The sequence below is a fragment of the Triturus cristatus genome, chromosome 5_2 (genome assembly GCF_964204655.1).
Source record: "Triturus cristatus chromosome 5_2, aTriCri1.1, whole genome shotgun sequence".
NCBI classification, from domain to species: domain Eukaryota; kingdom Metazoa; phylum Chordata; class Amphibia; order Caudata; family Salamandridae; genus Triturus; species Triturus cristatus.
In genome coordinates, this window is record NC_140588.1 from 412,452,444 (window position 1) to 412,467,524 (window position 15,081).

At 48.2% G+C, this 15,081-nt stretch overlaps 1 protein-coding gene across 3 annotated transcripts in view; it reads right to left on the bottom strand.

Annotated features, from left to right (window-relative positions):
- ACSS2 (acyl-CoA synthetase short chain family member 2) overlaps window positions 1–15,081 on the bottom strand; it is a 156,908-nt gene that overhangs the window by 59,087 nt on the left and 82,740 nt on the right. For all 3 annotated transcript variants that reach the window (XR_014962136.1, XR_014962135.1, XM_085607321.1), the window contains exon 7: window positions 14,118–14,199. Coding sequence is in view for 1 of the 3 variants with exons in the window: in XM_085607321.1 (XP_085463447.1) it covers window positions 14,118–14,199 (82 nt within the window). In the remaining 2 variants the exon portion in view is untranslated. The remainder of the gene's footprint in view (window positions 1–14,117; window positions 14,200–15,081) is intronic.

Consider the following 15,081-nt stretch of genomic DNA (forward strand, 5'->3'; position numbering starts at 1 on the left):
TAGCGATCGTAATCACGATCACTTTCACTTTCGCGGGCTCCTCTGTTGCTGGCATTCCCCCCTCCCTTCTCGCCCAGCCCTTCTTGTTCTTCGTGCCACTACTCTCTCTGCCCCCTTCACTATCTCTCTTTGTTCTCTCGTCCTCCCGTCTCTCCACCCGCCAATCCGTCTTCTTTCCTGAACTGTGGCGTTTGTCTGAGACTCACCCGACCCCTCCCTCTCTCAGACCCCGTCTTGAAGAGAAAACCTTTTCATGCATTGCTGCGCCAGCTTGTTTGAGGTTCTTCGTGACAGCTTAAAGGCATTGTCTTTCAGTCCATTTCCCTTATACGTAGGCACTGCTTTTTGTTTTAACCCTATGCCCCCGTCTGTTTCTTGTTTGTTCTTTCACCCTGTACTGCTCTGTTGATTTTCCAAAGCCGTCTGAAATTCGTCTGTGTGTTGAGCACCTCCTGATTGTTTCATCCATTGCTGTGTTTCTGCAGCCAGAGCTGTGCTTGTAGTCGGTCTGTGCGGAGTTCCTGCAGTCAGTCCATGTCATGCTCCTGCAGTGAGTGCGGCGCTCCTAAAGTCAGTGCGGAGCTCCTGCAGTCTGTGTCATGCTCCTGCTGTCAGCGTGGAGTTCCGACGGTCTGTTTCAAGCTCCTGCTGTCAGAGCAGAGATTCTGCAGTCTGTGTTATGCTCCTGTAATCTGTTTGGAGTTCCTGCAGCCAGTGCGCAGTTCCCGCAGCCAGTGCGGAGCTCCTGCAGTCAGTGCGGAGTTCCTGCAGTCAGCGCGGAGTTCCTGCAGTCAGCGCGGAGTTCCTACGGTCTGTGTTAAGATCCTGCAGTCAGTGCGGAGATCCTGCAGCCAGTGCAGAGTTCCTACTGTCTGTGTCAAGCTCCTGCAGTCAGTGTCAAGGTCCTGCAGTCAGTGCGCAGATCCTGCAGTCAGTGCGCAGATCCTGCAGTCAGTGCGCAGATCCTGCAGTCAGTGCGCAGATCCTGCAGCCTGTGTCCTGTTCCTGCAGCTAGGGCGGAGCTCCAGCAGTCAGTGCAGAGTTCCTGCAGTCTGTCATGCTCCTGCAGTCAGTACAGAGATCCTGTAGTCTGTCATTCTCTTGCAGTCACCGTGGAGATCCTACCGTCTGTGTCCTGTTCCTGCAGTCAGCGCAGAGTTCCTGCAGTTAGTGCAGCGTTCCTGCAGTCTGTTTCATGCTCATACAGCCAGTGCAGAGACCCTGTAGTCTGTGTTCTGCTTCTAAAGTTTCTCCTGAAATCAGAGGCCGAGTCTCCGTAAAAAGGCTGATCAACAAGAGAGGAGGTAAAGATCCTGTTTGTACTCCTTTTTTCGCTTTCTGGTTCTGGCAACAGACCGCTTTAGCCGTCTCTCAAATATTCTCACTCATTTTTAAATAAGATAGAAGAGGATTCAGAGGAATACGCCTTTCCCCTACTTTGCTGCTAGCTGGCAGATGTCAATTCTGCCTCTAAGAGAGTTCTTGTATTGAAATGTATTAAATAATAATGAACGTTGAAGATATCTTGAAAAGAAGCGTTCTCCTACCAAAGGTACAACCTGGTGCATGTTAGGCATAAACCTGCTTGAAGTATGGTTATAGATCAGAATACGGTCAGGTGTCATTTGCAAATAGTTTTTTCTGGATGTGAAATAAAAAAAGGTTACATCAAATAAACAAATTACTTTATTTAAGTAAGCATTTGCAATGCAATAGGTGTCGTTTTTGTGAGAGTTTAAGCTGTTAGCATTGTAAATGACAATGCGTTTTATTTATGTTTTAACCAAACAAACAAAACATAAAAAAAAGGGATTGTCATTTACAATGCCAATAGCTCAAACTCGCGTAAATGCGAGACCTATTGCATTGCAAATGCTTGTTTAAAGTTGACTTGATTTTAAATGCGAATTATAGGCATGGTGGTCAGTTCGTAAAATTCTTCTCCATTGCTCAAAAAGTGTGCAATTCCTGACCATTGCGAATGAAAATTTCATACATCAGGTGCGAAGTGCTTTAATTTGAGCTAGATCACAAATACATCATCGAACACAAACGGAAACTGAACCTCCCAATTTAAATCTAAGTCTTTAGGCTCTTGAATATTCTGAAAGGCTGAATTTTCAGCTACATGTCACATTTTCCTCTATTAAGAGTGTGGTGATAATTGGGCACTTCCTTTCAGGCACAAATAAACATTTGTTAACAGTTTTAATGTCAGTTCCAGAGTTTGCTGTATCCATTTTAGGCGAATAACTGGCAGGAACACTTTTACACTTGTTAGCTGCTCTTTATTTACATTGACCATGCGCACATTCACTCTGGCTGAAGCCACGTATTCTTCTTGAGCATTCTGAGTTTGTGGTTTATTGTGAGTTTCAAGGCCGGCTCCGGTGCCTGCAAAGCGTATTGTTAGATACTTCCAGGCTATCATCGTGTGCCCTATATTTATCTCCATGATGAAAAGAAAGTGTGTCAACTGGGCCTAATTTACTCCAACTTCTGGAATATTGCTCAAAAACACGGTTAATAAAGATACCTTCCTGATAACATTTTCCCAAATTATTTGTATCCCTAGTTTGATTTTTTATTTTTCCATTCGCCCTCACTTTAATATCTAAACTGCTGAGTGAACCTGGTGAGTTAGCTCCGTGCACCAGGGTCTGCTAATTTATACTCTGGAACTTTATCATCATTTCCGGTTGCTGAATCAGAGGCTTTGGCAGAGAGAAGTGTCGAAGGTCCTTTCAGCGCCAGGCACACCTGCAATTAGCAGTAGGTAAGAAAAGGCCCAGGCGGGATTTTATCTGACTTGAATGTGAAAGATATAAAGGACTCCATTTTGGAAATAAACGGTGGAGCTTGTTTTGATGCAATACTCATCTGAAAGAATGTTACTCTGGAGCGAATATTAACTTGCGTCAAAGCACTGTTTGTCAGTTTTGTGACTGAGTAACTGCATATTTCTTAATAGTTTATCACATACGCAAGCTGTCTCGACAAAGGGGCATGACAATTTATGACTACCCATATGACGTAAAACAATTAGGTAGGCGCCATTACAGCAGCTGCAAGCAGCCTTGGCAGCAGCCAATCAGTCCTCTGGGAGACAGCCAATCTTCAGGATATCACATGAGTTATGAGGTGTAAAATAAGGCCTGACAGTCCGATAGGTCTGGAGTTTGTAAATAAAAAATGGTGAATCGGTGTGTGTTAAAGGAATCGAATGAAGCATTTCTGTTTGTGCCTGCTTCATTTTACGAATATATCAACCTGCAATCAAAGCAGGGAACACAAAAACGTGGTTAAAGGATGGGAATACATATTATTAACATTTTGTATGTATTTGTTCTTGCTACCGTTGAATGGTGTGTGCTAGACTCTGTATTGTCTTGTAACGCAGACTTGGCGGTCTTGCATGTAGAAATTTAAAAAATCCTCTTGGTTTTGATTTGCAGGTTGCATTTGGGGCTTGTGTTAAACCCAGGGTCTATTGGTAAAGCTTGCACCAATATGTGATCCTAGGTAAATCGATATTTTCACTCTATTCCTAAACTGATGCTTGGCTTTATTGGCTTTATAAATATCAACATTAAAACAATTTTACATCCGGTCCTGTATGGACAGATTATAGATTGTGTTAAAAGCAATTGCCAAAATCGTGGCCCAATATTTTCTAAATTACTGTTTGGTTGTATTCAAATTACTACCATTTTGAACTGACATGACCACTATAAGTCCACAAACTGACCATTTTCAATGTATCATACCCATACTGATTTGTGCATTATTACTCTCTTTGCCCCCTTTTGGGTTCCCAGGATCACCCCTAGAGTTGTGGTGTGCTCTCCGTGCACACATATGGCTGCCCTATAAAAAGAATTTTCTGTGACTAAGGGTTTTAACCCTATCAGTTTGAAGGACAAGGCTCTCGTGTTCTCAGCAGTACCGTGTCAGTGTGGAGGATGTGAACACCTCATCCTTCCACGGATACCAGAAAATCCTTCTGCTGCTTGCACCAGAAGGATTTCCTGCATGTGAAAAATGTCAAGTAGCAAGGAATTATCTTACTTCTCAGTTCGAGAAGCACTTATAGACACAAGTCTATAAGCGCCTCTGGCCTGGTTGCCCCCTCGCTCCTCTACGCTCCTGCTCCAGAGCTCCTTGCTGAGTGTGTTCTTCACCGCCGCCGATAGCAGCGCCCCAGCCGCCGCAGGGCCGCCCGCTCAGCCTGTTCACGTTTCTTGCCGCTTCCTGCCTGCGGCCCCGCCCCCTCGCCAGACGATTGGTGGACGCGACCCCGCCTCCCAGCTGACCCCCCCTCCCGGATCCCTTCTTATGTCGCCCCCTCAGCGACCGCGCAGCGGACGCGCGCAGCGGGAGCACCGACTGAGCGCCGAAGGTGCGCCAAAGGTAAGCCCGTCTGCGCCCGTCCGCGCCTGGACCGCGCCCAGTGCCAGGACCCCTGGCCCCCGCAGATCCCAGCCCACCCGTCGGACCTACGACGCCACCGAACTCTACGCACTCAACGCCGAAAGAATCCCGGGGTGCTACCGAGCCACGCCGAGACGCACCCACGGACCCTTCTGCTGCAACGCCTGCAAGTTCACCTGCATACGGACCTGCACCACTCCAGCAGTGCTCAAGACCTCGACGAGCAACAGCAGCAGCCACCTAAAGTGCATCCTGCTCAACACCCGCTCCGTCCACAGACACGCCGTCGAGCTCTGGAACCTGCTCGACACTACTTCACCAGACGTCGCCTTCCTCACGGAAACCTGGATGAACGCCTCTTCAGCGCCCGACATCGCCATCCCAGACGGCTACAAGATCATCCGAAAGGACCGCATCAACCACACCAGAGGAGGCATCGCCATCGTCCACAGGAACACCATCCGCATCACGACCAACACCGACGACACCCTCGCAACCGCCGAGCACCTGCACTTTCAGGTCCACATCAACCCCAAGACCACCCTCAGAGGCACCCTCATCTACAGACCCCCGGGACAACGCACACAATTCAGCGAAGACATCGTCGACTTCATCAGCCCGCACGCCCTCTGCTCCGCTGACTATATCCTCCTAGGGGACCTCAACTTCCACCTGGAGAACAACAACGACCGCAACACCACCACCCTGCTGGACAACCTCGCCAACCTGGGACTCAAGCAGCTGGTGACCACCCCCACCCACTACGCCGGACACACACTCGACCCCGTCTTCTCATCCAGCAAGGACATCGCCTTCAGCCACGCCACCGGACTCCACTGGACGGACCACAGCTGCTTCCACTTCAGCTTCGGAAGGTTCACACGACCCGGCACCACCAGCAACAGGTTGCACGCAGGAGCTGGAACAAGATCACAGCCGACCAGCTCACGACCTCCCTGAACAGGAACCCTCCCACCAGCACAACGAACCCTAGCCAGGCGGCCACCAACCTCACGAAGTGGATCAGCGACTGCGCAGACGAGCTCGCCCCCCTGAGGACCCCGCCTAGCAGACCCGGCAGCAAGAAAGCCCCATGGTTCACCGACGAACTCAAGAGCTCCAAGAAGAGCTGCCGAGCCCTCGAGAGAACCTGGCGCAGAGACCCAACACCGGACAACATGACTGCCCTCAAGCTCGCCACCCGAAAACACCACCAACTGATCCACGCCACCAAGAAAACTGCATTCAAGGAACGACTGGACAACAACGCACACAACAGCAAGGAACTCTTCAACATCGTTAAAGAGCTCTCCAACCCCAACGCCGGAAACAATGACATCACCCCTTCGCAAGACCTCTGCAACTCCCTCGCCTCCTACTTCCACAACAAGATCGCGGACATACACAACAGCTTCAGCACTCAACCGACGAACGCCACGACCGAACCAACGCCCCCCACCACCACCCTCCGCGCCTGGACTCCGATCAGCACCGAAGACACCATCCGCACGATGAACTCCATCCACTCCGGATCTCCGACCGACCCCTGCCCTCACCACGTCTTCAACAAAGTCGACGCTGTCATCGCACCCCACCTGCGGGACATCATCAACACCTCCTTCGACACCGCCACCTTCCCGGAGAGCTGGAAGCACGCCGAACTCAGCGCCCTACTCAAGAAGCCATCGGCCGACCCGACCGACCTCAAGAACTACCGCCCCATCTCGCTGCTCCCGTTTCCTGCAAAAGTCATCGAGAAGACCGTCAACAAGCAGCTGGCCGCCTTCCTCGAGACGAACGGATCCCTCGACCCCTCGCAGTCTGGCTTCCGGGCCAACCACAGCACCGAGACCGCCCTGATCGCAGCCACCGATGACATCCGAGCGCTGCTCGACAACGGAGAAACAGCGGCCCTCATCCTCCTCGACCTCTCCGCGGCCTTCGACACTGTCTGCCACCGTACCCTAGTACAACGCCTCAGCAACGTCGGAGTCCAGGAGAAGGCACTGGAGTGGATCGTCTCCTTCCTCGCCGGAAGGACACAGAGAGTCCGTCTCCCTCCGTTCAGATCTGAAGCCACTGAAGTCATCTGCGGACAAGACGGAAGTCCTCATCCTGGGATCCTCACCCGCCGCTTGGGACGACTCCTGGTGGCCCCCCGCCCTAGGCAGCGCACCCAAACCAACAGACCACGCACGCAACCTGGGCTTCATCCTGGACTCCTCCCTCTCCATGACCAGACAAGTCAACGCCGTCTCCTCGTCGTGCTTCAACATCCTGCGCATGCTACGTAAGATCTTCCGGTGGATCCCCACCGAGACCAGGAAGACGGTCACCCAGGCCCTCGTCACCAGCCGTCTGGACTACGGCAACTCCCTCTACGCCGGAATCACCGCCAAACTCCAGAAGACACTCCAGCGGATCCAGAACGCCTCAGCACGACTCATCCTGGACATCCCCCGTCGCAGCCACATCTCCGGACACCTGAGAGACCTGCACTGGCTCCCGGTCAACAAGAGAATCACCTTCCGTCTCCTCACCCACGCACACAAAGCCCTACACAGCCAAGGCCCAGGATACCTCAACAGCCGCCTCAACTTCTACGCTCCCAAACGCCAGCTTCGATCGACCAGCCACGCCCTCGCCGCCGTCCCCCGCATCCGAAGAGCCACCACAGGTCCTTCTCCTACCTCGCCGCCAAGACATGGAACTCCCTCCCCACCCACCTCCGCCTGACCCAGGACCACCTCGCCTTCAGGAAGCAACTCAAGACCTGGCTGTTCGAGCAGTAGCGGACCCCCCTCCCCCAGCGCCTTGAGACCCTCTGGGTGAGTAGCGCGCTATATAAATGCGATGATTGATTGATGATTGATTGAGGGAAGCTTGAAACGTGGGGACACCCTTGGCATCAACAAGGGCTCATCATAGAAAGGGCATCTTCAATCCTTCTAACCCTCAGCGACGAGCTATGGGAGGTTTACTCTCAATTTGCCACCCCAGATACCAGAGATGTTTGTGAAAAGCAGAAAATAATGGGGTTGAAGCTGGCTCACCCTGGCATTTTGCCGTACCCCTACCGAAAGTCCCCAACAGTCAATCTGTCTGCCCCCCCCAAGAGGCAGATAGGGGGTATGCCTAAATTTGCCCTCTCGTGTGAGGGGGGAACCCACTAGACACCAGGGTATTTTACATTTATGACATAGAAATGGGGTGGGAGCTGCCCTTCCTGCCACCAGGCCATACCCCCAGGCCACCCACAAAGCCCAAACAGTGTTTCTGCCTTCCTGGGACTTACAGTCCAAATGCTGTGCAATCTGTGCTAGCAAGAAGACATTTGGATTCTTTTGGGTGTACTTTTGACATCGGGGACAGCAGAGAGGGATTGACCCCCTCCCAATCCTTCTCCCCTGTGTTGCAGGTTTGGGGGCTGCAGTGCTGTGGCAGGACAGTCAAACCACACAGCCTATTGTGTTTCTCGGATGGTCTGGTATGCTTTCTGACTCTCCACCTTTGGGACAAACCAATAGGTGGTTAAAAACCCCTTTCTGCCCAACCAAGGGTGCTGAAAAACACCAGACTACAAGAGTACCAGAGAAAATAAGTGAGAAAATGAATGAGCTGTGATGGGTGGCTATCTTGGCATCAAGCCCCACCACTGGCCAGTTGTTTCTAATGAATTAAAATATGCGGCAAGTTCGGCAAGATGATTTCCAAAGGCGTCGGCAGGCTGGAGACAGATTGCAGCGGCTCGACAGGACTCCAACCTGTTGACGACTTTGGAAATCATCCTGCCGAACTTGCAGCATATGATAATTCATTAGAAGTGAGTTTGTAATTCCACTTCACTTCGAGCCGACATTGTGTGCCTTGGTTTATCGGGAAAGCACATTCATCTGCCTGCCGACGCCTTTGGAAATCAACTTGCCGATTATGACAATGCATTAGAAGTGAGTTTGAAATTCCACTACACTTCGAGCCCGACATTGTGTGCCTTGGTTTAACGGGAACAGCGGATTGTTCCCGCTTCCATGCCATTCATCTGGAATTAATGTGATGGGGCCATGACTACGTAGATCAGAACCCAATTGTTCAACTACCCAGGATTCACTCTGGTTGCCCTAGGCTGTCATCCCTCCTTCTTCCCCCTCATTGTCCTGATGAAGACCCGCAATGACCACTCAATAGTGCATAGATTGAGTTGAAACGTCAACGCTACTTCTTGGTCCAGATCAAGGTTTTGCGCGCAAAAATTACAATTGGATAAGCAGCAAAGTCATTGTTTTAAGTCTGGCCTTTTAGCTCCCTTGTACATATACCAATCACCTTGTACATAATACACACTCAAATGTATCACTGAGCACGATTTGTCACTTGATCACTTTTCACCTTAAAACTTCACCTTGTTGACAGCTTTTATTGAAGTATGGGTATATATAAATGATACAATTTATATTAAAAACTTATTACCCATCATTCTGTGTTTTTTCGTGTGTTCCTTATGGATGAAATTGTTTTGGTGTTACATTTTGAGGATTATTTATAAGAGATAAGATAATTGAATTACTTGTACAAGAAATTAGCTACGCATATTCGACAGAACCATTGTTTTTGCTTTCATATATACACCCAGGTTCTGAGGGACACAGGGTAACCCCATTCTTTGTTTGGTTGAACCAAAGGCAGCATTTTCCTAAAGGCCAAGCGGGGATATAGAACTGCCAAACTGTTTTTCCCCATCGGGCCAGCTCAATCAAACCATTCCGATGCGTTCACGCTGATCGGGGTGCCGGGGCAGCCGGCAAGTACCTGAATAAGCCCTTCGGCGGGCTATAAGACAGCCTGATGCCTCCGGTGGGTCTTGCCTGGGGAAGGAGCGGGACTCCGCTCGGTCAGCATCACCTCGTTGGGAGCCCTCCCCGGGTCTCTGTGGTTCAAGAGGCGGAGCTCTCTGCATCGCACTGGGTGCGGACAGCAGGCTTCTCACCCCGGCCGGGACTCACGCTGCTGAGCTTTGGGGCCCTTTGTGGGTGGGGCAAAGCAGCTCCTACGCAGCAGGAGTCTTCGTGGTAGGGCCTCCCCTGACGTTTCAGCGATCTCTCTGGAATTCGAGAGGGAGGGGGAGAGCGCGTCTTCAGCTGTACCTCTCCCTTCTCGTGGCGCAACCACCGCAGTAGGAAATGCAGCCCACACGCTGCATGGCAACACCAAGCGTTCTGTCCTCGCTTCAGCCTGGACTCTGGCCACACAAATTCCAAAGTGCTCACCACGCGCTTTCTGCACACTGGAAGGGCTGCACTCTTTGCCCCTGGAGACACTGGGGCAGGGAACAGGGCACAGACAGGCCAGCACACAGGGTCACCTAGCAGAGTGGCAGTCCCTTCAGCCACCCAGCAGGCAGCTGGTCAGTCCCACAAGCAGATAATCCCAAGTGGTGCTTCCTCCTGGCACCCAGCAGTCCTCTGGCAGTCCATGCAGTGTCTTCTCTTCCTTCATGTGGTCACAGCCCCTGTTCTTATAGTGCCAATGTCTTTGTTCTGGGGGGCAATTCAAACACTATCTTGAAATGCACAACACCCCCATTCATGTTGTAAGCTCAGGCCCCAGACACACGACAGGGGGTGGAGCCAGCATTGTGGAAGGCAGGCACACCCCTATTCAGGTGCAGGTGCAACTCCGACCACCACTCCAAATGCAGACCAGGCCAAATCAGGTGCAAGGGAAAACTCCTCCTGCTACTCTGAATTAAACCAAGGTCTATTCAGCCTAGCGCTGAGTCACCCAGGAAAGGAAGGACATACCTCAACCCCCTTTGTGAATTGGCTGGAGTGAATACACATCCCCTCTCCCCTGTTAGTCAGAACCAGACAGTAAATACACATCCAGGCAGGCACAAAGACTCATAAGCGGACAGAAACGCCCACTTTTAAAATTGGCATTTTAAAATATTAATAATTAATCTGCTTCTACCAATAAGCAGGATTTATCACTACTTTCCAAAGATACTTAAAATTGTCACGCTACCCCTCTCAGTTCAGAAATTACCACTGAAGCACATATCAGGGAATCCCCAATGCAAACCTAAGAGAGGGCAGCCTCACAGCAGTGGGAAACCAAATAGGAGGTTTGTAACTACCAGGACATGCCACACAGTTAAGGCACATGTGTTACCTTTTACCTACACAGCATCCTGCCCATAGGGCTAGCTAGGTCCTACGTTACGGGTGACTTATATGCAGAACAAGCATTTGCAATGCAATAGGTCTCGCATTTACGCAAGTTTAAGCTATTGGCATTGTAAATGACAATGCCTTTTATTTATGTTTTAAATACGAAAACAAAAATAAAAGGCATTGTCATTTGCAATGTCAATAGCTCAAATTCGCATACATGTTGGACCTATTGTATTGCAAATGCTTGTTTTTATATATACAAGAGATGGTATCTTGTGGTTAGAAGCCTATATTAACTAAAGGAAATCCCCGAACAGGCAGCTTAAAACGTCATCAGAACTACACAAACCTCGATGTAAAACAGTTACCATACTGATACACACAGCTACTTTGACTAGGGTTGCAGATCATGCCAATAGAGCAGTATTTCTCCGTAAAGCATTTATGGATCATGGAGCAAGGTCCAGACAACATCAGAACTGTAACATAAAGAGTTGGCGACCCTGCCTACTACTTATACATCTGAATGACATTGTTGGTGGTTGGGCTAGGACACTAGACTGAGTCGAAACTAAGCAAAACTAAACGATGTGCACCAGAGAGTTTGTGCTGATTGAAGATAAAAAACGATCCCTTGTAAATGTGGAGGTTTTTTTAGCTATGACCGAACAGGTAACGTAGAAGCATCTTTAAAACAGACTAGCAGTTGATAGGAAGAGCGGATTAGTCATCCAGAGTTAACCTGTCGGATTCTCAAGGCTCCAGTTACAAAATCTTAATTGGTCATGTTGGGACAGGAGGCTGCGCTTCGGCTTCCTCGATGCAAGGATGGAGTCCGTGTTGCTGTGCAAGAAGGGACGATGTAATTTGAAACCCGAGGATGGCGGCGGTGTAACTGCTGCATTTGCTGCAGAGCATGCGGCAGGGCTCGGCTCTGAAGGAGGCTTTCCTGCCAACGCTGCACCAACTGTTCAGTCACCCAGAGAGCTCAATTTACGGAGCCCCTATGGCTGCATGCCATCTCGAGGAGCGGATGACGGCACCGGCTTTGGCACGTGTTAAAAACAAAGACAAACTGATAATGCAGACAGCTGGCATCCTTCCAGTGAAACCACTCAAGATTTTAGGACTTCAGAACGACAAATAACTTGTAGCTGGGGAGTATGAGAGAAGACTACGGTATTACCACTCACAGGGTCAGGACAATGAACCTACAAATTGCGGCGTATATTGATGCAGTCTTGAGGAAGAGACGGATGCCTGGTGCATAAAGTGACACACTGCTCCTTTTGTTATTTATTTTCCATTTACGCCCCCCGAGAAGCTAGGAAGTAACAGGCATGCTCAACTGCCTCTTTTGAATATTAGCACACATACTTTATGGGAAAGGGCAATAAAAAATATATTGATGAAATACCACACTGCATCTCCCCGCTGGTTTATGTTGCGTTCATTTTCAATAATCTGTGCACGATAATGGAAAACAGATGTGGCCGGTGCGGGTAACCGCAAGCAATAGGCCGTGGGCGGAGCAAAGGCGGGACATGCACCCGCCTTTGCCCAATTGCGTACTGTCTTTCTTAGAAAGACGCACGCAAAGCCCAATAGCCTATGAAAAACAAAAACACATGCACGAGCGTGTGGTGAGCTTTCTGAAGCCCCTTACAAGAAGTCTCGCCAGAGCAGCGCATGCGCGCTGCTACAGGCTCGTCCTAAAAAGGGGAGTTTCAGATGTGGCAACCAATTTACATGTCACGTCACTGCTTCAGTAAACTGTGCGCGCAGGCCCGGCAGAGGCCTGAGACGGTTGGAAAGGCTACTTCAGTGGGTGGCGCGAGCAGCGCTGCAAGCCCACCAGTAGCATTTAATTTATAGGCCCTGGGTATATGGGATGCCACTGTACAAGGCACTTACAGGTAAATTAAATATGCCAAACAGGTGTAGACCAATCTTGCCAAGTTTACAAGAGAGATCACATACACTTTAGCACTGACCCGCAGTGGTAAAGTGCCCAGAGTCATAAAACCACCAACTACAGGTCAGAAAAAAAAACAGGAGGAAGGCAACAGTTCTGGGATGACCCTGCAAAAAGGGCCAAGTCCAACAGTCACAAAAAGGTGGTCACCACAAACATATTTTAGCCATAGTCAGCAATTAGATTGCCAGGGTTTGTGAACCATTCATAATTTGGCCCAAATGGTTGGTGACCCTTGCAAAACACAGGGATAAAACATATCTCTCAGCAATTCAGAATTATTCGAAATTTTAATTACAAGTTCATGGCCTAACATTTATTAATGGTCTACAAACCAAAAGGTCAAACATGTAATAATTAACTCCTTCCTATCTGCTTTATTAGGCAGCATTTCTGCACACATCTCAAAAACTATCTAACACATTTACTTTAAATTTGCTAAAGCATATTGGAGGGGTTTACCTATGGGAACGAAAATGAAGAAATTCTGTTTTGATCCTCGCTTTAACTTTACCTCCTCTTGACTGACAAGCACAAAACAGTTATGAATCAAACAAAATGATTTATACATTTTTAGGAATACATAGAGATTTGTTGAACAGCAACAAACGTATTAGCAAGTCAAAAACATTTCTCACATTGATTAAGAGGGCTATTAACAACCACATGCGAGGCAGAATGGAACCGCCACTATAGATTAGCGGTTCTCCCATTTCATCAAACTTGCAGTTCCCTCATCTCATTTGGAGTTGGGGGACCTGCTGATTGTCATTGGAGCAGAACTCAATAAAAGCTGACAGCCCATCTTTCCGCATGACTGCCATCTTTCCTATATCAAGAAGTCCACTCTACTTACAGTGGAACACCAGCTGTATACAATGGCACCCCCCACAATTGCAGAAAAATCCTTCAACATAAGGATCATTGATTTGTGTTTTGAAAGACAAACCCCTTTTTGGCGGTTGTCTCAGAAAAAAGGAAAAAGAATGCTGACTGGACCAAAAAAGCGGCACCTTGTTCAGCATTCATCTTTGCTGAAAGTGCATTTGTCACATCCGTTGATGAACTTTTGACAAAGATCTAATACTGCTGCCGGTCTTCCTGTAGGGGTGGAAGCGAAGAGCTCTGCTTACCCCTCAAAGACCTTGAGTGGCTTAGTCATAACTAACTTTTGTTTGGTATAAGTATTTGTATAAACCTATTCCCCTAAACAACTTCAGCTTAAGTCACATTATAGAGAGGGCCACTGGAATTATGCAATTCTGCGACTATTGCATTTAGCACAATATTATGGGTTTTGTGGATCAAAAGTTGCAAAAAACACAGTACACGGGGTGAAACAGAGTGGCAGATATTTTACAAAAATTAACTTGTCTGCTTTTATCTGCTGATTGCTGTTACAGGTATTAGGAAGCGCTAAAGAAGTGAATATTTAGCCCCAAAAATAACAATGTCCCCAACTGATAGACTGAAGAAAAGGTTTTTGTCAGCAGCAATATAAAAATCTTACTTAAAGATAGAAGAATACACTAAGACCATACCTGGAGTTTAGCTTTCACTTGGTTGTTTACTTTGGCATCAATATGCCTTACCACAATGCAGTCTTTCAGGTCAAACTGTGCCCTAAGTGGAAGAAAACGAAACAATGAGCATTGCCTGTTTTGTTACAAAAAGATTATATTTCAGAACACTTGGGAAAAATAGCATTGCTCCCAAAAGACCAATAGCATTGGTAACTCTAGATGAGAATGGTTTGATCTAAATTTGATATGATCAGGTGTTTTAGTCTATGCTGTATATGCATGCCTGTTGGACCTAAAGTCCTAGGGTAGCTTGGCTCAAGTGGAAAGGCCTCATGCCAGCGTATCATGTCGTGCTTGCATCACACTCATTTCACAATCCAACGTATCACCACCAAAAATGACGCTACACCAAATAATTAAAAAAAGGTAGGAAAGCTTTATCTTTCCTTATATCTTGTTCTTTCCTTCTTACAAATAAAATTCAATCAGTTCTCATCTGCAATTCATTATGGTCAAATCATAACACTGCGACTAAATGGGCAGTACTATTCTACTTTAGACCTGGTAGGAAATAAAACGCGTCACTTGATGATTCAATCCAACACAGTAAAGTCAATAGCACATTAAATAAAGTCACTAAACGTAGCGCTTCACATAGCATTTACAATGCGCTGGGAAATCAGGACATTACATTAAGCGCTGCACTTAGCATTCTCCATGTACTTGAAATCTGGTTATTAATCTTAGCGCTGTTCCCAGGATTCCTTAAGCGCTTGGATTTTAGTTACTAAGCATAGCACCTTTCACATTAGATCACTAATTGCAGGTATTAACCTCAGCGCAGTTCACATCAAATCTTTATGCGGTTATTCCCCCAAATTGCAGGTATTAAACTCAGCGCAGTTCACATCAAATCTTTATGCGCTTATTCCCCCAAATTGCAGGTATTAAACTCAGCGCAGTTCACATCAAATCTTTATGC